At 44.2% G+C, this 22,138-nt stretch overlaps 1 protein-coding gene across 5 annotated transcripts in view; it reads right to left on the bottom strand.

The window, feature by feature from the left end:
- Window positions 1-22,138, bottom strand: part of PLPP4 (phospholipid phosphatase 4) — a 134,697-nt gene that overhangs the window by 78,201 nt on the left and 34,358 nt on the right. For all 5 annotated transcript variants that reach the window (NM_001266703.1, XM_077945175.1, XM_077945176.1 and 2 more), the window contains 1 exon segment: window positions 6,849-6,957. In NM_001266703.1, the coding sequence (NP_001253632.1) occupies window positions 6,849-6,957 (109 nt within the window).

Raw genomic sequence — 22,138 nt, 5'->3', positions numbered from 1 at the left:
TGTACCTCCACACATGGGCAGAGATGGGGGGAAAACATGAGCAAGCAAAATCTCCCTTGGTATTGTTTTCTCTTCTGTTAATGTTTCCATGTCTAATTTTAAAAGAATCAAACCCAAGGAAATCCTAGGATGAGCCCAGGGTAGGAAGATGGGAAGTGGTCAGTGCTTATTAAATGAGACCTGAGAGAAAACAAAGAATTCCAGACAAACACTGCTGCAGAATTCAGAGAACATATTGAACCCTTCTTGGACTTGAGTTCTGCTCACTTGTTATGAGTATGGGGCTGCTGAATGTACATACCTAGGTTAGAATAACAAAGGCTAATGTGTACTGAGAACTTACTAAGGACTATGGTCTATTCTAGACACCCCATGCAAATTAACTCATTCAATTCTCAAGCAATCCTAGGTGGAAAAGGCTCCTTACTTAACGAATAGGAAACTAAAGCACAGAGAGGTTCAGCAACCTGCTGGAAGTCACACAACTAATCAAGTGGTAAAATGAGGATTTGCACCCAGGTCACCTAAATTAAGTTCTACACTTTTAACCACAATGTTACAGCAGTTCCTACCCTAGAAAGTAAACATTAAATAAAATACAGTGCCTGCTTTTTTCCAAGTTAAAAAAGAAAGGTAAGGCGGCTTGTTTCCAGGTCCAGGTCATAGATAAGTCAAAGAAATTTCAGTGACAGCTGTCACAGCTTAAGCACCTACTATGTGTTAAGGACTTACCTCACACTTTCCAATCTTCTAACTACTCTGTTGTGGAAAATATTATTCCCATTGTACAAATAACCAAACTAAAAATCATAGAGGTCAGTAAACACACAAATGCACACAGCTAGTGGGAACAAGACTCCCAGACTGGGTTGCCATGCTCCTGGGTTGGAGTCTTGAATCTCAGTGATTCCCTTAGCCCAAAAGCTTTATTTTACAGATGGGGAAAATGAGGCTGACAGAGATTATATATTGAACACCACCTTTAAAGTTACTAATTGTACTGCACAGTGCCCACATAAAGAGATAGCATATGCATCATTAAGCAGGATCTGGGATGTGGCTAGTTTTGTATGTAGCTTGTTCCACAGGCTGGGAAGCCAGAGCTCTGTACAAAAAAAAAAAATGTGTGTGGAATGGTCTCAGATTAAGGAGAGATAAGCTCTGACACTTGTCTGTTCTTTGTCCTTGAGCAAGTCACTTAACCTCATTAATTCTGTTTCCTTATCTATAAAATGGGTATGATGATAATAATATCTATGACAGGTATTATTCGCAGGATTTCAATTCACCAGCAATTATGGAATGCTGATTAGGTACCATGCACTAAGTAAAGTGCCATAGGTCTGTCATCCCCATTTGATGTTCTCTACAGCTTGATGAGACATGTTCTTTTTTTTTTTTTTTTTTTTTTGAGACGGAGTCTCGCTCTGTCACCCAGGCTGGAGTGCAGTGGCCGGATCTCAGCTCACTGCAAGCTCCGCCTCCCGGGTTTACGCCATTCTCCAGCCTCAGCCTCCCGAGTAGCTGGGACTACAGGCGCCCGCCACCTCGCCCGGCTAGTTTTTTGTATTTCTTAATAGAGACGGGGTTTCACCGTGTTAGCCAGGATGGTCTCGATCTCCTGACCTCGTGATCCGCCCGTCTCGGCCTCCCAAAGTGCTGGGATTACAGGCTTGAGCCACCGTGCCCGGCCGAGACATGTTCTTAAAGACGCCTTTCACAGATGAAGAAAGTAAAGTGCTAGGAGGGGACGTGATCTTCCACATTTGCATAGCTAGTGAGTGGCAAGCTGGGAGTTGACCCGTAGTAGGCCACTATGGAGCCCATACCAACTGCCCACCAACAGGGTCCAACAGAGAGCTACCATCCAGCAAATGCTGGTTGTTGACTAGTATTTCATTATTTTCTGGAAAAGATTGTTAAAAGGGTATCAGGATCTTGTCACCAGACATATAGGATTGAAGGATTTTCAGTTCAAGCCCACCTGCACCCTGAGATCTGAATAGTGTGCACCTTTGAGTAAAGGAAGGAAGCTGGGGACAGAAAAGGGAGCCTAATTCTCCCAGGCACCCTGACCATACCCTAAATGACCAACTAGGGTATGGAGCATCCACCCATGAATCAACACAGGAAGGGGCGCCAATCCCTGGCCAGTTCTACACCCAGAAAGTGGGTCATCCTCATGTGCTGATGCAAGGCACCGTGCACCATGCTGCCTGGGCACTTCCGGGAAACCACAAAATGTGGAGCAGTGTGTTTGAGGGGGGATGGCATGAGGATGCCAAGGACTTCTAACAACCAGAAGAGATCGAAGCCAGAGCAGCCCTGATGTGAGGGTGTTAGCCAGAGAGGAGTTTGTCACTAGGGTTCATTCACGTCAGACAAAACAAAACAGTGGGCCCAAAGTGCCTTCATTTCTGGCTTTTGACAGAAAGGTGTGTTGCAAAGTGATTATAAAGACAACTTTAAGACACTCAGACACTTGGAAAAGGCCCTGCTGTGGGTAAACAATTACATTCCGTCACAGATAAAAGAGCTGTCTAAGACTCTTAAAAAGAGCCTAAAAATTAAAGTGTCTATCATGATCCAGCCTTGTCTCTTTTTCTTCCTTCTTCCTCCCCAAAATGACTTTATTTCTGTCTTCCTTAGAAGCATCCTATCCCAGAATAGAAAACCCTGGTATCAAATCAACACAGTATCTATCAGTAATAGTCTATGAGAATAAATCTGGACCTATCATGGTCGAAGCAAAAAGAGAAGAGGGCAAAGAATAGGGCTTGGGTGGATTTCTTTTGGAAGCCAAGGAAAAAAGTTTGCAAAACCTATCATTCCTTAAACTCCTTACTGAGTCTTACCTATTCCTCAAGGCTTTTTAGTGAAGCACTGTCCACCTTGTGTTCATGTCTGTGCCCCTCCCTAGACTTGAAACCATATCTTATTCATCTTTCCTCATGGCAAGTGTTTCATAACCATCCACTGAATTAGGTTGTAATTAACCAATCCAAAGCTATCCTCAGTCTAGCTCTATCCATGCCCCATTCTTAGCCCTTACACATAGATACTCCAAACAGACTCTATTGACAGGACCCACGTGGGCTCACTCTCCATTTCTCTGCCTTTACACGCCTCTCCACCTAACCAATCACCAAAGAGGCATCAAGCAGAGTGCCTCCAAGTGAGAGTTTGCACTCACAGCCGGTGCTCAGATCCTGGTCCAGCCACTGACGGATGTATAATCTTGGACAAGTTGTGTAATTTCCCTAGTTTTGTTTTCCCTAGTTTTGATTCTGAAGATTAACTGAGATGTTCTTTATAAAGTTATAAGCACAGCCCCTGAATTCAAGAAATGTTTACTGTTGTAGCTGATGAAGAAGAAAGAAGAAGAAAGAAGAAAGAAGAAAGAAGAAGGAGAAGGAGAAGGAGAAGGAGAAGGAGAAGAAGAAGAAGTAGTTCCCTAGAAGTTTACCTGGGCCTCTCCTCTGGCCCTTTTCAGATTCCGTTTTGTATTAGAGTACCATCCTAATGTACCAGCGATCCTGGAGGGTCCCTGAAGGTACACCCCAAGTCTCACTGGACTTCTTATCCACTATAGCCCCTATGGTTTTCTTTACCCATAGCAGACTCCCTGAAAATGTCCCCTGAATGTACAAAGAAACAACTACTACAGATAACAAAACGTGTACCAAAAAGCAACAACTAATACCAATGAAGTTGTCCTACACAAAAAGTAGGTTTTAAAAAATGTTCTGATAAACCCCTCACACTCAGCAAGCAACCGGTACCTCTTTTGAATAAGGAAACAGCCTTCCATAAAGGCCTTGGGCATATCCCTGAAATGCTAAGCAAGACTTCTGAGTGTATCTGAAAAGAATTCTCAGCCAGTCTCTGGTCAACAGGAACACTGGGTTGTCAAGGGAAACAAGCTCTTGGATTCAAACAGTTCTAACTACACCCAACTTTCAGGGTGACAGACATCACCTGAGCTAATGGCGCCACAGACAGCGAAAGTGCAAGTTAGGAGGCTTCCAGTGACATTATTGCCATTTACTCTGCACTTAATTCCCTAACCATTATTCTGTTAATTTTCTTGTTACATTTGCCCAATTGGTTCGTCTAACTTGCACACACATGACTCTAGAAGCATTAATTATCCAATAAAAGAAATCCAAGTCAATACCAGCTGCTTCTAAAAAACACCTTGGTAAGAAAGTTAGAAAGTTCACCTTTTGATTAAAACATTCCAACCAAAATTAAAGGAGACCCCAGGACTTTTTTATGTAGTAAATAAAAAAATTTAAGCTTTCAAAGAAAATCAAGCCATTTTATACATCAGTGAAAATGGATGTTCTATTACCAATTATTCTACCAACGTCTGAAGGTTTTAAAGTACCAAAATAATACAATGCTTTATATTAAATTCTTAAAACCCAGGAGAACAAATCTTTTTTATGGGGTGACAAAATATTTTTCATCTTTGCGTTATAGGTATTATAAATGTATCTACTGCTTTCCTTGTGTTATTATGGAATTGTACTAAATCGTGCAACCAAATGAATGAAATTCATCAACTGCTATTAATGAAATAAAAGGTTGAACTTATTTCATTAGGAGAATAGAGGGTATGAATCAGTATGTGTGGCTGAATATCCTTCTGTTCTCTGAGAACCCCAGTGCTGAATAAGCCCTCTACTGACTAATTTCTACCACCACCAGCATGCAAATTGCTCCATCCTATTTGTGCCTGTAGCCAGAATATTTGTGGCATTTGTATCTAGACTTCAAAACAATCCATTGTTCATAAATCTAGGACACAGCCACAGATTTCTCACAACATCCCATATGAACATTCATCTCCAAATTGTGTTTTTACAACACATGAAATGTAAAAGGTTATGAAAAATAGGAGTAACTGATAAATAGAAGCTTCTCCCTATTAAAGCCATTGAGTAAACTCATTACACATACACTGCTTCCTTTATTTCTAGGATTTATAGAAGATTTGAGTTACAGCAGAAATGAAAAAAGCCTGATTTTAATAGCCATGTGTTAGTAATTCCCTACTCACAACAACCCTAATTTGTCAATTTCCCTAAGATTTATAAAAATCCAGTTTACTTTCCAGTAGAAAAGTAATTATTAAGAAGCAATTAAAATAATACTTTAATGCTCGCTGGCATTATGGGCATTTCCAAGAGTTTGCAAAAACACAGATCTTTCCAATCATCACTAATTAACAAAATTTCCTCCACAAAATCAGAGGGATTTCTTTCAAAATACAAAAATGTTCCCTGTGTGTCTATGAAGTTTCTGGAGCAGTTCCCAGAGAGGCACGAGACACCATGGCAGGTCAACAGGAACAACCTTCAAACTGTTGGGAGGCTGCCCATCCAAAAGTGACATTATCGTTCCATAACAAAGAGGAGCTTAAATATTTCCTCTGCTCCAGAAAGGTTGGATGGTGATTCTCCAATTCTCCAGGGCTTCATTAGCATCAGCAAGGAGTCCCAGACACTGCCTCCAACCCTCAGGGCAGCCTGTTGGCTGAGAGCTGAGCTCCAAGAGCTGGCTGCTAGAACCTGGTGCTGTGCTCACTAGCTATGTGACATCGGGCAAGTTCCCTCATCTCTCTTGGAATGCAGTTTTGCATCTGTGAAATATGGACAACAATGACATCTTCCTCACTGGGATGCTGGGTGGAATTAAATTAGACCATCATTTCTTAAGCTCTCAGCAACAAGCCTGGCATATAGGCAGTGAAATGTAAAAGGTTGTGGCAATTGCCATGTGGCATTGGGGGTGGGGGGGGTAAAATTTATCTCAATATATTCACCAGCTCCATGGGTGCTTGCCCATTTATTCTAGAAGGAGAGAGACACAAGACACTCTCAAGAGGTTGAAGCACAGGGTGGTCTTATTAGTGGCCAACAACTGACCAGCTAAAACCAGAAAAGAGATTAACAGAGCTATCTGGGTACTTTCATTTGGGCAGAATCAAGGCTTATCCTAAAAAGAGAGTGGACAGAAAATTCTCATCACTGGCTTCTAGTCTTCCTTTACTATAACTCAGCATAGCCCAGACAAGCAAGTCCTTTCTCATTCTACAATATTGGGCGATGACTTGTAGAAAGTAGAAAAATTCCTCTTCAAAGCTCGTCTTAGTTTTAAAATAAAATAGGCACTAGGAATAACAGCTTCTTACCCTAAAGCCTCCTATCAACTGTTAGTTCTTACACTTCAGCCCAGTTAGTTGCTTTGGCTTGTTCAGGCATATCTAGACAGGCCAAGGCAAGTCTTAGCTTATAGCTTATGCCCCTTCCTTATTTGGAAACGTTATTGCTTCTTTAAATCCTTCATAAGCAACTTTCTCTTTTCCTTTATTCTCCCTTGCCTTTACCTATTTAAGAAAGTTTTAAGCTGTTAGCCAATCAGGTATTAGTTTTGACTGTGAGGTCCAGCTCCAGCCAATGGAGACAGGACACAGTAGCAGGGACAAGCTGCATAAGGGATAAAAATTGCCTCCTTTGTTCAGGCATGTTCTCACCATCGTTCCATCTGTGATGAGCACCCTTTCTGCAGAAAGTAAACATTGTCTTGCTGAGAGAATTAAATCTATGTTCGTGTGCTATTTCTTTGTGGCACCAGGGAACAAGCATTTCTAACAGAGTCCTTCTCACATGACCAAGCAGCTCGTATCATGACAAGGAACTGGATTTTAATTTGATGGGCTGCTCACCTTCTCTTTCTCTCAGGCCACCCACTGTCTTCAGGGTTAGAAAAGCAAAGATGAAAACTCATTTGGTTCATCTTTGAGAGAGCAGTCAAATAAGGCATGAAATCATGGTACTTACAAACATGAGGCGGGTGGGTATGTTATCTGATTGCACCAAAGGATTTTTATAGAGCCAGATCTCTTCCGGTTGGATGACTCTCTGGAACGGATCCAAAAACTCTGTAAAACTGAAACGTAAAAAGAAAAGTACATAAAGGTTAAGCGTTCTGTTGCTGCGGGAAGTTCCCAAGGAGGCCCCCCACTATGCACCCTCAGTGGGGAGAATCCAGACTGCTGCAGAGGGGGAAAGAGACAGGCCCTGCTGTCAGTTCTCACTGGTTCAAAGGCTTGGGAAGGACTGAAAGAATCACTGAGACTTTACAGACTCTTCCATCACCACCTGCCAGCAAGGACAAATTCCATGCATAAGGGAGTAGCTTTGTGTGTACAAAGACTCTAAGGACTTGGGGTTCCAAAGTAAACTGGAAACTGAAGTCAGAATGGGGCAAGGCCAGGGCAGCAGTGTGGTCTCTTGAAAACAAAACAGGCTTGAGGTGGAACATAAGCGAGGGAGTAACTGGCACAGCTGCCCGTGTGCTGTCTTCATTGGTTGGGCAATGAAAAGCAGTCACTGCCAAGAGAAAAACTAAGAAAGGGTCAGAAATGCAGGGGTTTGCTTTTTCAGATCTCAGCCATCAGGCCACCTCCCAGCTCTCCAGCCAATCTTTACCTGAGGAACTAAGTTCAGCACCACTTCAGATGCAGTTGGAGAGGGCAAAAGAAGCCAGGTCATTTGGTGCTTTGAGTGCCAGGCTAGAGGACTTTGATTTTGAGCCAAGGAGAGGTTTGGTAAAGGAGCATGGTAAATGGGAATTCCAATTCAAAATGGTGGCCCTGGCCATGGTGAGGATGGAACTTGGAAGAGAGAATAGAAGGCAAGGTGGGAGGTGCTGAGGTTGTGGCAGTTGTCCCTGCAAGAGAGACTAGCAGACTGGAGAGGAAATGGATGGCATGGAGAACCTGTGGGCAGGAGTGGCTGAAGCTGATTCCTAGGCTTCTGGTTTGGGTTTCTGGGAAAAGGATTCCCATGATCCAAGATGAAGAGTGCAGGGGAGCAGGAGAGGAGGAGAAGCTCAGCTTTCTCCTCCTCTAGGAAACCCTCTAGGGTGGCCAGCAGTCTTGGTTTGTCCATAACTTTTCCAGTTTTAGCACTGAAAGTCCTATATCCCAGGAAACCCCTCAGTCTTGAGCAAACCAGGACAGTTGGTCACCTAAAGCCATCCCAGTCTCCAGACAGAATCAGGAGTCCCACAGCCCCGGTTTCTATCCCAGATTTGGGACGTTGTACGAGTATGTTCTGTTTGCAGCTTCAGCTCCCCTGTGAGGGTATGAGGGCAGGAGCCACTCCAGGGCTGTCACCTCAGAGCCCAGTAGCACGGCTGGGCCACTGTAGGCACTCAGAGACCACGGAAGTTAACATCTATTTGGGACTTTGAACAGGTGACACTGAAACTATTCTTACTTTGATCAGCCTGACTCTCAATTCTATTGCGTATCTAAGAAACCTAAAATCCACCCATCTTCTGTGTCTCTCTCCCTGTCTCTCCCTCCCTCCTTCTCTTTCCCCTTCTCTCCCTGCCTCCTCTGTGACGTTTTAAGTCCTAAAAGTCTGTATATTTATGTAATTTCGAAAAGCAGTGGTACCCATGACCGTTCTGCTCAGCACTGGGCCCCCAGCGCCTCTGCCTGGCACACAGGCATCTCTTGGTAGCTATTTGCTAGATGACTGAATGGACTCCTGCAGTGCCATCATCACAGAACCCAGTCAACCCTTCACCAACCCTGAACCTGGAGCACTTCTATTACAGAATCCCTACTGCATCCCCTCACTGGGGTGCAAGTCACTTCTGCTATCAGTCTTCCAAACCTCCTCTAGAGCTGCCTGGAGGAGCACCCTCTCTGAGCATCAGAAACCTGCTCTCTGCCCCAGCTCGCCAGCTGAGCTGCTCCGTGCTGTGGAGCAAGCTGCTTCCTCTCCCAGGGCCTCTGCAATGGGGGAGGCTGAACTAAATCCGAGACTTCAATTTGAGAAGGGTCAGAACTTTCTAGAAAACACCCTACCACAGACCTAAGACTCCACGTGAACAGAGTCTGGTAATGTGGATTTTAAAACACTATGATGGGCCAGGAGTCCCCAGCATTGAACTAAATGACACCTAAGGGTCCCAGAGGCTAGGATCCAAGGACAGGACATCCTGTAATTTAACTCTTCTCATTAACAACTCTTCCACCCACTGCAGGACAGGCTCTAGAGTCAGGTCCAGCAGCATTCAAACCCCAACTCTGGCACATGGTGAGTCATTTAACATTTTCTGAGCCTCAGTTTCTTCATCTCTAAAAGAGACACACCTTACAGAGTTGGAATGAAAGTTAAACGATGGAATATATATGTAGGGCCTGACAGAAGAGAAACAAAAACTAGAATTGTATTACTATTATCATTTTACTGTAGCCTAAAGCCGCATGTTTTTATTAGACGGTTTTCGGGCTTTGTTTGATTTTGTGACAACCTACTCCCTGCTCCCAAGTGTTTTTAAGACATAATGAAATGAAGTGAAATGAAATAAATTTTGCTTGAAGGATGTCTTTAAGAATGTGTAGTGTCTCTCTGATAACCAAAGCTTCAGAATACTCCAGTTTCTGTAGCTACATAACAAATTACTTCAAAACATTTTATTTTGCTCATGAATTTGTGGATCAGGAAATTGAGAGGGGCTCATCCTCTAGGTAGTTCCCACTTAGCATCTCTCATGTGGGCACAGTCAACGGCTGTCCACTGACCAGGCTGTTAGCTGGAACCCCTGCTGTTGTTTTTCGTATAATAGGACAGTCTCTCCCCTCTTACCTCAACTTCCTATTCTGGGGGTGGGGGGAATCAGTGATACAGGAGATGACTAGTTGCTGTATTATGGATTTGAGTTTCATTTGGCTATAAAACAATCTTGTTGGGAGAAGTAGGGGGAGAGAACCTCTTCCCACACACACGTTGAGACAGATCCCAACTGGTCAATGATCTTGTTTGTAAGAAAGAGATTCTATTGGTTGAGTGCCTAAAGAGAAAGGTGATTGGCCTTCGGATCATACCAACTTAGCTAGCGTTGCTAACCAACTGTTGCAAGCTCTGAAAATAAAAGATCTCGAACCCCATCCCTCCACCCCTAGAAAAACCCTTCCTCTCCAGCACTGTGGTCTCAGGGTGGTCAGAATTATTCATAGCTACTGGCTTCCCCCACAGCAGGTATCCCAGGAGAACAAGGCAGAAGCTCAATGGCTTTTTCCAACCTAGTCTCAGAAGTTGTGTAGTGTCATCTCCAGTCAGAAGTGAATCCTAAGGTCAGTCTGGATTCCAGGGAGGGGAAATGACTCCACCCATTGACTGGGGTGTGGCAAGTTCTTACTATAGAAAAGCAGATGAATGAGGGATATGGCTGCAGCCACCTCTGAAATATACTCTGCCACCCACAGGGTGCTACTGACACTGTGATGGCCACACACTCCCACTCTGTGAGACCCCAGAACCTTGACTCCTATTTCTTCTCACACAGCCGGCCACAGGGCAATGGGACCAGGTACACCACAGAGCATCTTCCTTCCTCGTCTTGTTTGTCTTTCAGGTTTTATTATCCTCCTGGCAATTTTTCTAAAGCCTGGTGCACCCAGCATTTTGCACAATCCCTCACTCCACCCTGAGTAGCTGCAGCCAGAACCCATTTATCAAGCAAATTATATCCTCTAGGAACAGCAGTACTAAGAAAGATCGATGTCCCTTCTCCAGCCATGCTTCAGCCACTGGCGTCTGTCTCAAAGAACGCAGACAGTGGAGCTAATATGCAGAGGACCAAGGTCTTCATAAAGCTTAAGGATCTTAACAGGGACAGAGGAGGGCACAGAGTGGAATGGAAAGTCCTGGAGAGGTTAAAGGTGTTCCCAAGAGAGAACATGCCCAGGCCTGGAAACATCCTTCCACAAGCTCTTTGGAAGTGGTTTGGAATCCAAGAAATGGGATCCCTGCTTCTAGGGAAAGTGTGAAGGCGTGGTCTCCAGCAGTGTGTTACGTTGGCGGTTCCCAAACTTTAATGTGTCCAGAGATCACTGGGAGGCTTGTGACTGCAGATACAGAGACAGCAGGTTCAGAAAAGACCTTAGAGCTAGCATTTCCAGCAAGCTCCTGGGGGTGCCATGCTGCCGATTTGTAGATCAAACCTTGAGTCACAAGGGTCCAGGGCAGCAGCATCTTATGGGATCTTGTTAAAAATGCAGAATCTCCAGCCCCACCCCAGACCCAGTAGATCAGAGTCTGCATTTAACATGATCCCCAGGGAATCTTCTCCATGACTGTGGTAGAATGTGGGTCATATCCATGTATTACATTGGTGCAAAAGTAATTGTGGTTGTTGCCATTTTTTTTTTTAAAGCATAGCAAAACCCCCAATTGCCTATGTACCAACCCAGTACAATCTAAATCTAAACCCACCTAACAAAGCCATTAAAATCATCTCAAGCACCACTTGTGTCATGCGGGGAGAAAAGAATATAGAAAACAAAATGAAAACTCAAAGGCACCGAAACCTGAAGCCATTCAGTGTAGAGGACTATAGCCCGGCCAGCCTTAGTAGCTCGCAAGTGTCAGTATATTCCTGGCCAGCGTAATTACGGACGTCCTTGAGCTTTTTAAGAAAAAGTTAAAGAAATTGCAGCAACTCTTTGACCACTAGAAGGTGGGTAAAACCATTTAGTTTACTTTTATTTCCAATAAATACAGAAATAAAGCCCAGAAGGCTCTGACAGATCCAAGGATGCAGAGGTCCTTTGGGGATGAGGGTCAGGCCTGTTGTTCTCACTGTGAAGGCCTTTTCCCTTCTCTGCAAAGCCTTCATTAAGAATAGAAGAGCTTTTGGGAGGCCAAGGCGGGTGGATCACATGAGGCAAGGAGTTCGAGACAAGCCTGGCCAACATGGCAAAACCCCTTCTCTACTAAAAACAAAAACTTAGCCAGGTGTAGTGGTGCGTGCCTGTAATCCCAGCTACTTGGAAGGCTGAGGCAAGAGAATTGCTTGAACCCAGGAGGTGGAGGTTGCAATGAGCCAAGATCATGCCACTGCACTCCAGCCTGGGTGACAGAGTGAGACTCCATCTCAAAAAAAAAAAAAGAATAGAAGAGCTGGTGTGTCTGTGTACATAACTCGGGGCCCTCTGTACTCAAATCATGTGGATAATCGCACTAGTTATCCATTGCATCTCACAATATGTTTAAGAGTAGAGTAAGGCTCCTAAAACTTCATCAGGTTTGATGACCAAAAATAAACAGCCCTACAAATTCTAACAGATTACAAGGTAGCATTTATGAATCATTTCAAAGGAAAAATGCTATTTAATGAGACTGTATAGGTGTGAATGCAATATTTTCTTCATTGTTATCAATAAACTCTAGTTCAGCAGCCATGCCAGTCTAACCCCAAAATCACGGACTTCCCCCATTACAAGCATTCATGAATTGTTAACTATTGTCAACATCATTTCACTTAATAGGGATTGAAACTAAAAATAAAATGTCTAGACTGTGCAGGTCAAATGTTACTACATTGAAAAGCAAAGTTACTACCAAAGTAAACATATTATTTTCTTTAATGATAATTTTAACTGCCCAAAGTCAGGTAAATTGTTGTTAGATTTTAATCCAAGACATACTTCTATTTCTTTGCTGTTTAAATTGGACAGTTATCTTTTTTTTTTTTTTTTCTTCTTTTTTGAGATGGAGTCTTGCTCTGTCGCCCAGGCTGGAGTGCGGTGGTGCAATCTCGGCTCTCTGCAAGCTCCACCTCCCAGGTTCATGACATTCTCCTGCCTCAGCCTCCTGAGTGGCTGGGACTACAGGCACCCGCCACCACACCTGGCTAATTTTTTGTATTTTTAGTAGAGACAGGGTTTCACCATGTTAGCTAGGATGGTCTCGATCTCCTGACCTCATTATCCGCCTGCCTCGGCCTCCCAAAGTGCTGGGATTACAGGCGTGAGCCACTGCACCCATCTGGACAGTTATCTTAATCTATTTATATCTTAATTTCTCCTGGGCAAAGTGGGGGCAGTTTTACGTATTTTCTCCTTAATTTTCCCATGATATAGTTTGAAGACCTTAAGACACATTCACTCAGCACCATAAGACAGGACAAGAAAAAAAAATTCATGACGAAAATTCAAAGATGTAATTCTAACTTTATGCCAAGCAATTTTCTCTTGTGCATTGTTCATGTGTGGTTCAGATGTTTAAAGGGGATAGAGCTTATAATTACATATATATACACACAAAATGCACACACACACACCCCACACACATAAACACACACGTGTGTGCACACACACACACACTGCCTGAAATTAAGTGAGTGGAAGGCAAATAAAAGGATGCAATTATTTAAGATGCAGGGAGAATCCACTAAAATTAACCAAAATGGAAAAGAGGTAAAGGAGGATCTGACATTGACTAAGAATGAAAAGCAAGAAGAAAACTGAAGTCGGAGTGATCTGAAAGCAAAATATAACAGAAAACCACACACCTCTCCCCTTTAAGCAAACCGTGGCTGCCAGTGGCTTTCACTGCTAAATCACAAAAGCACCACCTACTACCTTTTTTTGGTCACCTGAATCTTCACCTACAAGCAGCAGATGCAATTCCAGAGGCACACGTGGCATCACTGGGGGCTCTCCAGGCTTTTAACTGACTTGGCATCAAGTTAGAATATGGTCCTGCCCCTAGGAAGATCCCCAGACTAGGGCTAGATAGGGCAGCATCTAGACTCATGACAGATAAGAACTACACTCACATATGCTCACCTGCACACACACACACACACACACACACACACACACACACATTCTCTTTCTCTCTCTCTCTCTCTCTCTCTCTCTCTCTGTCTCATTCCCATGCTCTTGTTAGTTAATTCTGTTTCCATAGCTCAACATGACTTAAGGACCCAGGATACGTATCTTGTTACACAGAAAGGCCACAGGAGGGGACAGAAAGTGGACTATCATCTTTGCCAAAGTTTTCTTCATTCAACAAATATTTACTGAGTGTCCATGATGTGCCAAGTACTGTTCTACAACACTGGTGAATACAAATACGGTCCCAACTCTTATGGAGATTACAGATTGTATAATCTGGGTCACAACAGATCGTGGAATTGGTTGTTGAGGTTTTTCCTTGTACACATCAGAACACATGAGCTTGCCACTGCACTCTGCTTTAAGAAGATGTCTAGATTGGAGTGCCCCAGTAGTTGGTCTCATGAAATAGCCTCCCAAACAGAGCCACCTGTGAGGACCCTGGTCCTCTAGGGATGTTCCAAGGTATGTATCTATCACAGTCCACATGTCAAATGTGGCAACAGGTGCAACCCAAAGTTGGGAATCCAAAGGAATGGCTGATATTGACATCACATCAGCAGAAACAGCAAGTCCATGACAAGGGACAGTGATGCCACTGTCCCCCTGGGCCTCTTCTAATTCAAAGTCAAGTGCCCAAAGCCCCAGAGGATCCCTATAAGCTTCTACAAGATTTCATGGATTTGCCAATGCCCTTAGCCCATGTGCCTGAATGACAGGCCTTTTTCAAGATAGGTTAAAACTCCAGGGGACTTTGAAGTCAAGTACTAGGATGCCAGATCTCACCATCCTTTTCCCCAACTATAAATAACACAAGATTATACTGAAATATAAACCCAATCAGATCATTAGACTTAGTCCAAATCCCTGCTTTGGTGTTTGCTGTCAGGGTGGCTTGAAAAAAGTCACTTGACCTCTCTGAAGCTACATATCTTCCTCCTGTCCCCCAAGACGCTGCCATACCTTCCAAGGCCATTGTGAACATTCTGTTTAGTAATAAGTTAGGGTCCAGCACAGCACCTAGAGCACCGAAAGCCTCCATAAACGGTGACTGTTTCTCTTACACATGTGAATATGCTGGGTGTGAGAAGGCTGCCCCACCTTCTTTAAGCCCCACCTAAGGGTAGTGAGGTTGTGTGTTGGGGAAAGGGAGCAGATAGAAGAATGGCAACAAAAGTCTGCATCATTTGGTCATTCTATGAGCAAACAATGGCCCAGAAAGTCACTTTCAACAATTGAGATCTGAAGAAAAAAAATAATAACACTTGAAGACACATGATAAACAAAAAACGTTTTCCAGGTGAGAGCCAAAAGGAAAGCATGTTTCCTTATTGCACTATTGACTTTTCCTCCCTAGTCAGCCACTCTCGGGCAACAGGAAAAAGCTCTTATAAACAGGCATCAGATGTGGTCAGCAGAACAAGCAGGCCACTCCACTCTTGGCAGGAAAGGAGGCGTATCAGGTTACTCATTAGTCCTGGGAACAAGGGGTGGGTGTGGTTATAGGGAGAACATGTTGCTGGATTATCTCTGTGAGCCTGTGGGCCAGCAAACTGCCCTCAGACAAGTCTTTACTGTGAATTGGAGTAGTTGGCTATCCCCCAAAACAAAGCTAACAATTAGAATAATAATCATAGTTATGATATCGCAGATATCTTATGCCAAGCCTTTCATTTGCTGCTTTCCAACAGGACTTCATCCTCATAAGAACCCTATAAGGCAGGAATTACCATTATTCCTATTTTAGAAATGAGGGCACTGAAGCTACAAGATGTCAGATGTCTTGCCTACGTCTATATGGCACAGGGTGCACTATTCCTCCGTACATGCACTGGACTTTTAAGGAAATCAAGCAACACAGTCATACACAATACACACACACAACACACACATACATGCTTTCCCCACCAGCTCAGTGTTATCTGCAATTATTTTAATAAGACACAGACTTTTCCCCAATTAGAGATATAGAGATGTGACCTTACTCGGGAACTGCAACATGTCGATCTCCAGTCTCAGTGTGGACGACTGAGATCAGATTTTTGCAGAGCAAAGTTTGATGTTTGTTGGAAAGAAGGGAAAGAAAGAATGCACAGGGAAGGAGGTGGAAAAAGAAATGAAGACCCCAAGAAGTTGCTCCCACCAACTCTCTTGTACCTATAATCCAAAGAGGGGCTTCCTTTACAGCAGCTGATTTAATCAAATAATCCACCACTCGCCTGGATGAGGAAGAATGGCATGCAGAGACCAGCCCTGGACCAGACCAGGAACAGCTCCCGGAATTACCACCCCCTCTTGGCGATGGTTCTTCTTGCTCTGTGATAAGCCTCCCAACAAATGCAAAGACTGAGGCTTAGCAAGCATAAATGCAAACCCAAGGCAGAGCCAGGATTCATGTCCTCGTGCCCTCACTCTAAATCTCATGCCCTTTTCAACTGTGAGGGCACAGATTCTGCAGGCAGCTCTCCTGGGTTGGATTTTGATTCTTTCCTTACCAGCCACGTGACCTTGGGCAAGAGACCTCTCAGGCCTCAGTTGCCTCATCTCTGAAGTGATGCTGATAATAGCGCCTACCTCAGAGGGTTGGTGTAAGGATTAAATGAATTAGTTCATATGAAGTGCTTAGGAGGATAGGAGGATGAGTACACATAGTGAATGAATAATGAAGGTGTTAAATTTGAGCAGTGTAAAGTCTAAAATTGAGGCCCAATGTTATGTCTTGTTTTGACACCTGAAACAAAAATGGATTCAAATGTCCTAACCACAAGTTCCCCTCCCTACTCTGCTTTCACAAATAAGGTCCTGTAGCCAAATAACCTTTCTTATTGACATGACCAGGCACAGTTTCTGCCTATCTCTGAATAGTGAGTCTCAGCTTCCTGCTAGCTTGTGGAATTATTCAATAAGTCAATTACATCCTCCTGCCATTACCAGGGACCACCCCACCCTCCTGATACACTACAAAGCCTGCCTCCCATAGTCCCTGGCTGTTCACTCTGTTCCTTGTGTCCCTGCATGGTGTGCAGTGTACTCCTCCCCTGGGCTGTGAGTATATGTGAGGAATAAGCTGCCGTTGATCTCATCTGCCCAGTGTTGAGTGTCATGTATTACCGTCCTCATAACCCTAGGGCAGGAATCCCTCCCTCGACAAAAAGGTGTATAGGAGACAATGAAAACATGTACTTTACTGCTGTACCCTCCTAAACACACTGGGGTGGGATGGGTGTGGATTGGTGAGTGGAGAGTGTGGAAATGTGTGGCCCAAGCCTGGAGATGTCATCCATCTATCCAGCTCCTAGGGCATGGAAGGCAGCGGCACTGGCAGAGAGAGGACCAGAACAGGCCGTGCGGGTGAAGCAAAGCTCCCAATGCAAGGCCTCTGCCTGCTCATGCCAACTCTTCTTCAGCTTTTAGAAAAATGACCCTAACTTGCATTCTTTACCTGTGGCCCCTGACACTGGAACTACTGACCCTTTCTTCTGTGCCCCCAACACAAGGAGACAGGAAGGCCATGGCAACCCACTGAGCATTCTTCCCAAACATGCATACTCTGGATCTCATCAAACCCTTAGACCCAACAGGGGAAGAGGAACAAGTCAAACACCCTCAATGAACAATTAGGTGAACCCAGGAATAAAGCTAGAATAAAGCTAAATGTTCCAGATTACAAGAGCCTAAAGAGACAAAACAACCAAAAATGAAACATATGTGCTCTGACTAAATCTTGGGTCAAAACAAACCAAAAGCTATTAAAAAGAAACATTGGGGATGATTGGAGAAATTGTGGGATTAAAGAATGAATTAGATTTTAGGTGATAGGAAGTATACTAATTTTCTTCAGTGCAGTAATGACATGGGTATGTGGAAGAATGCCTTCTTTGTAGGAGAAGCAGCTGAAACATTTAGGGGGGGTTTAGGAGCCTTATATATCAGTAGTTACTTTCAGGTAGTTCAGAAAAATGCATATATAAACAATAAATAGAGATATCCAACCAATATGATTACATGTTAACAATTGCTAAATCTAGGTAGAGTATATAGGGGATCATTCTACTCTTTCAACCTTTCTAAATATTTGGAATTTTTCAGTATAAAAACGTTGGCATAGAAAGGTCCAGAAGCAGGACCTCAAAAGTGGGGACACAGCAAGGAAGACAGTGTTGCTCTGAAAGTACAACAGCTGGCAGCCAGAGCTGCGGAGTTGAAAACCCTGCATGCTGCCCTTGCCTCTTACTCATGGTGTGACTTGGGCAAGGTATATGTCCTCTCTGAGCCCTCTTCTGTAAATGGAGATAACTGCCACTATCTCAGCGGCTGTGGGGAGGAGTAAGCAGTGAGGTAATACAGAATGGATGTGAAGAGCCAGGCTGTTCTGTGCTTATATACCTTCGCTTCCTGCCGGAGTTGTCTTCAGCAGCAACAGGGTATTCAAAACCACTTCTGCCTCATAATAAAAACAGCAAAACACATTCAAACATGCCTGCTATGGCGCATGGTGTAAACGTAAGCATATGTGGCAGCAACACAGTGTGCAGAAACCACATGCATCACCCCAGAAGTCCAAATATTTAGTGCAACTACTTTCGAACATTTCTACAGAGGGTGCCTTTCCTTTGGGAGTAAACAACAGAAGACTGAAAATGTCTTCATTGTCTGAACACAAACAGAAAATCCTGGTCCACATAAACCTGGGTGCAGCGGCTGACAGAGCAGGATCCAGTCGAGGCCTCATAACCTGGGTCAAGCAGTTAAGTTGCCCTGCTCATCTGTAAAATGGGCAGAGCACACTGCTAGGAGGTGGTGAAGATTTGAGATAATTGTCAAGATCTCACAAGAGGCACTCAGCAACTGGCATTAATAGTAATACTAATTACCAAAACATTCTAAATGAAAAACAAATGGTTTCCAAAAGCTTGTATACCAAATATGTGTGGACCTTATTTGGATCCTGATTCAAAGAAATTATTATTAATTTCATCAGGTATTACAATAGTAATGGGAGATCACTTGGGTATTTTTGTTTGCTTGTATGGTTTTTGTTGTGGTTCTTATAGATTAAAATTCCATATCAAAGTGTTTACAGACAGGATGCCATATCCAGGATCTGCTTTAATAGACTTCACCAAAAAAGGGAGAGAGGGAAGCAGATAAAACAAAAGTGCTGATAATTAGTGGAGGGTATTTAAAAATTTTCACATCAAAAAGTTCCGTAAAACAACTGTGCCCATTGGCCATTGAGATGCTACAAAATTAGGTGTTTTATCAACTAAAGCAACAGCCTATTATTGGGAAATGTTTAGCTTCATCTAGATTTCAGTGAAGACAATGGGAAGAGTACTGAGAAAAATTACAAAGTAAAAGGAAGGGCAGGATAAGAAATATCAGAAACAAAAGGAAAGAGAAGCTGGAAAGAGGTTGGGTCAATCACAAAATGAGCCACTTAGAAAAGCCTCAGGTTAAAGATGCTGGTGCCCTGCAGCCTGGGGCACTGAGGAGCCCTCTCCCTGGCTCAGATGTGGCCCTGCATGCCTCCAAAAGCAGCTGCTTAATAACTTTGAGTGATGAGGTACTGGTGAAAGTGAGCATCACAGTGGCAGGTGACTTGAGGCAGAACCAGACCAGTGAGGTTATGACTCAGGGAAACCTGCATAATTCACCTCCTACTGGCTTCCTGGGCATCCCAGAGCCCAGATCCACCTTAGCACAAGCCAGGTCCCCTCACCCAGCAGGGCCAGCAGCCCAGAGACCTCCAGAACTCATCTCCTCTCTTGGCCAAATAAATTTCCCAATGGGAAATGATGTTTGGTGCACGGACCACTTGGCTGTACCTGAGCCACAGGCAAACGAAGAGCCATGGAAAGACATAGAAAGACATACCTAGCAAAGGAGGGACAAGGGGAAAGTGTATATTTCCTTGCTATGAGATCTCAGTCTCCAACTAATCTTTAACTCTAAAATACCTAGTAAAGTGTTCATTCCAAGATTAAATAGGAGCGTTTAGGAATTTAGCCAGAGCCTAAAGCACTCTGGGACAGTCTATGCATACCCTGCACCAGGACACAACAAGACTCTAGGATATGACCCTGAGCAGAGATAGGGGCTCGAGGACAGGAAAGAATGCTACTTATCACTCAGGAGAAAACAGTGAAAGATAGAAGTTAGTTTGAAGGTGCTTTTGAGCTGCCATTTTCATTAAAACACAATATACAGAGATCACGTTTTCCTAAATACGGCCTGAGAGGTGTCTTTAAGATTTTCCATCCTTGTAATGTCATCTGAATTCCTCTGGCTCCAGTGAGCAGCAGCACAGGTGGCATCAGGCCTTTCTGCTGCTCCCTCGAGATCTCACCTGAGTCCTTGGCAGAAATCAGCACAGTCCTGACGTGACACCCCTGACCATTTCTCTGACCTACTGTTCCCCCATGGAGGAACAAGGCTGTGTTCTAGAATAGTCTGGCAGGTGAGAGGAATCAGATGTGTAAGATGAAACAGCCACAAATACAGTCCATGATTAGAGGAGAGGCTGAGGGCAGGCATCCAGGACAGGGTTGCAAACACATGAGCATTCAATGAGGCTCTGGAATGCAGCTTCCCGCAGCATGTTCACCCGCTTGGTGGTTGAGCTCTGAAGAACGCAGAAGCTTCCTTCCACCCTGAGGAATGGTAGGGGCTGTGGTTTTTAAGCAGAGAAGGAGCCCTCATTTTTGCCCCAAAAGTTTTTGCTCATGGTGGATATCGGTAGATGTTTTCATGGCCACCTGTACTGCAAACTCTGAACTTCTCAATTCAAATGCAAATGGAGGCATCTCACCCACGTGGCCTATAGAACTGGTCTTGACTTTGGACAGCTGGAGACATCTCCAAGGTGGTGTCTCTGTCCCCACCAGCGGCCACTGCCTGAGTCAAGGACCAGGAATGGCTGCCCGTTTGGTACAACTGGGCTTTATGATTGAGGTTGAGCTGCTCACTTTGAGTCTCCCGCAGAAGAGGATAGAGGATAACTGGGTCATGATCATCATTACTACTGCAAAGATTCAGTGCCCCCAGGCAGAATGGAGGGGTCACAGCAGAACACCAGCTCCACAAGGGCAGCAGGCATTCTTGTGTGCTTGTGATCTGAGCTGTATCCCCAACACTTAGAATAGTGCCTGGCATGCAGTAGGTGCTCAATAAATATTTGTTAAATCAATGACTGAACAAATAAATCCATGTCAGCTGTTCCAATAAAGACCCAAGCCTCTGCCACATGGAATCTTTAATCGGAAGCTGGCAGCTGGCAGCCTGAACTAATTGCAGCCTGCTGCATATTTGGTTTGAGCTGCTCCATGTTAAAAAAAAAAAAAATTTTTTTTTAAATGTAACTCATGGCCAATATTTTAAAAACAGGAGCTCTTACATTAACATCTGAATTTCTGGCTTCTGATGAAGCATTTGATCTGGCAACCTTGAGTCTGCATCTCCCCGTGGCAGCACTCAGTCCAAAAAACTAAGAAGCAGCTGCCCACTTTGGACAAGGCAAATGCTCACCCCAAGGTCTTCCCCATCCAGACTGCCACACTCATGTGTTTGTGGCCCACTCCTACTCCAGCTGTGCAGTGTGACCCTGTGCTCACACCACCTCTCACGGCTGCTCAGACTGGCTGCTAGCTGGTCTGGGGAGTGGTGGGTATTTAACAGTCACCAGGGCCCCTCAGTCCCACTCTCTGAAGTCTGCTCCCGTGTGAACAAATGCATGTCTATTCTCAGGGAGCCTGGCCTTTGCTGGGTACTCATTCACCAAGTGTTTCATTAAGACGAAGTGGTCCACAGCATTTGTGTGGTCAGAGTGTCCCTGTCCACCACCACTATCACCACCAATTCTCCAATGAAAGATCAACTTGCAGACCTTGCATTCTTCATCATCTATCCCAGCTGATGGAGCTATAACAGCCCTGCCGCACTCACTGAGAACTGGGTTTGATACATCACAGACTGCCTGAACTGCTCCTTATTCATGCAGTACATGAGACATCTTCAAAGGCACCTAGAGGGAGAAAAGGAAGTAGGGAGGCAGGGAAGGATCAGGTGATCAATTTATTGAGTGTTTCCTACCTGCCAGGAAGCTGCTAGACACTTCTTACATCTTATCTCAATCCTTACAAGTGAAAAGTAGGCACTGTTATCTCCATTTTCCAGAGAGGGAAGCTGAGTCTCAAAGAGGTTTCTTGCCCTGCCCAAAGTCACTCCGCTAACAAGCATCAAAACTGGAACTTAGACTTCTAACAACAATCCTGGGCTATTTCCATTACAACCATTTTTGAAAATGTGGGGCAAGAGCACACTGAGGTGGGGGTGGGACGATGGGTGGGCTGAAGACAACAGCTTGACTCGGTGTGTGGTGGGAGGACCCAGAGCCTGCCCAAGTAGTGTGGGATACAAGCTGGAGCT

Source organism: Macaca mulatta, chromosome 9, assembly GCF_049350105.2.
Source record: "Macaca mulatta isolate MMU2019108-1 chromosome 9, T2T-MMU8v2.0, whole genome shotgun sequence".
In the NCBI taxonomy this organism is placed as follows: Eukaryota; Metazoa; Chordata; class Mammalia; order Primates; family Cercopithecidae; genus Macaca; species Macaca mulatta.
Note: the sequence above shows the minus strand (reverse complement) of the source record. Positions and strands in the feature narration are given on the sequence as shown.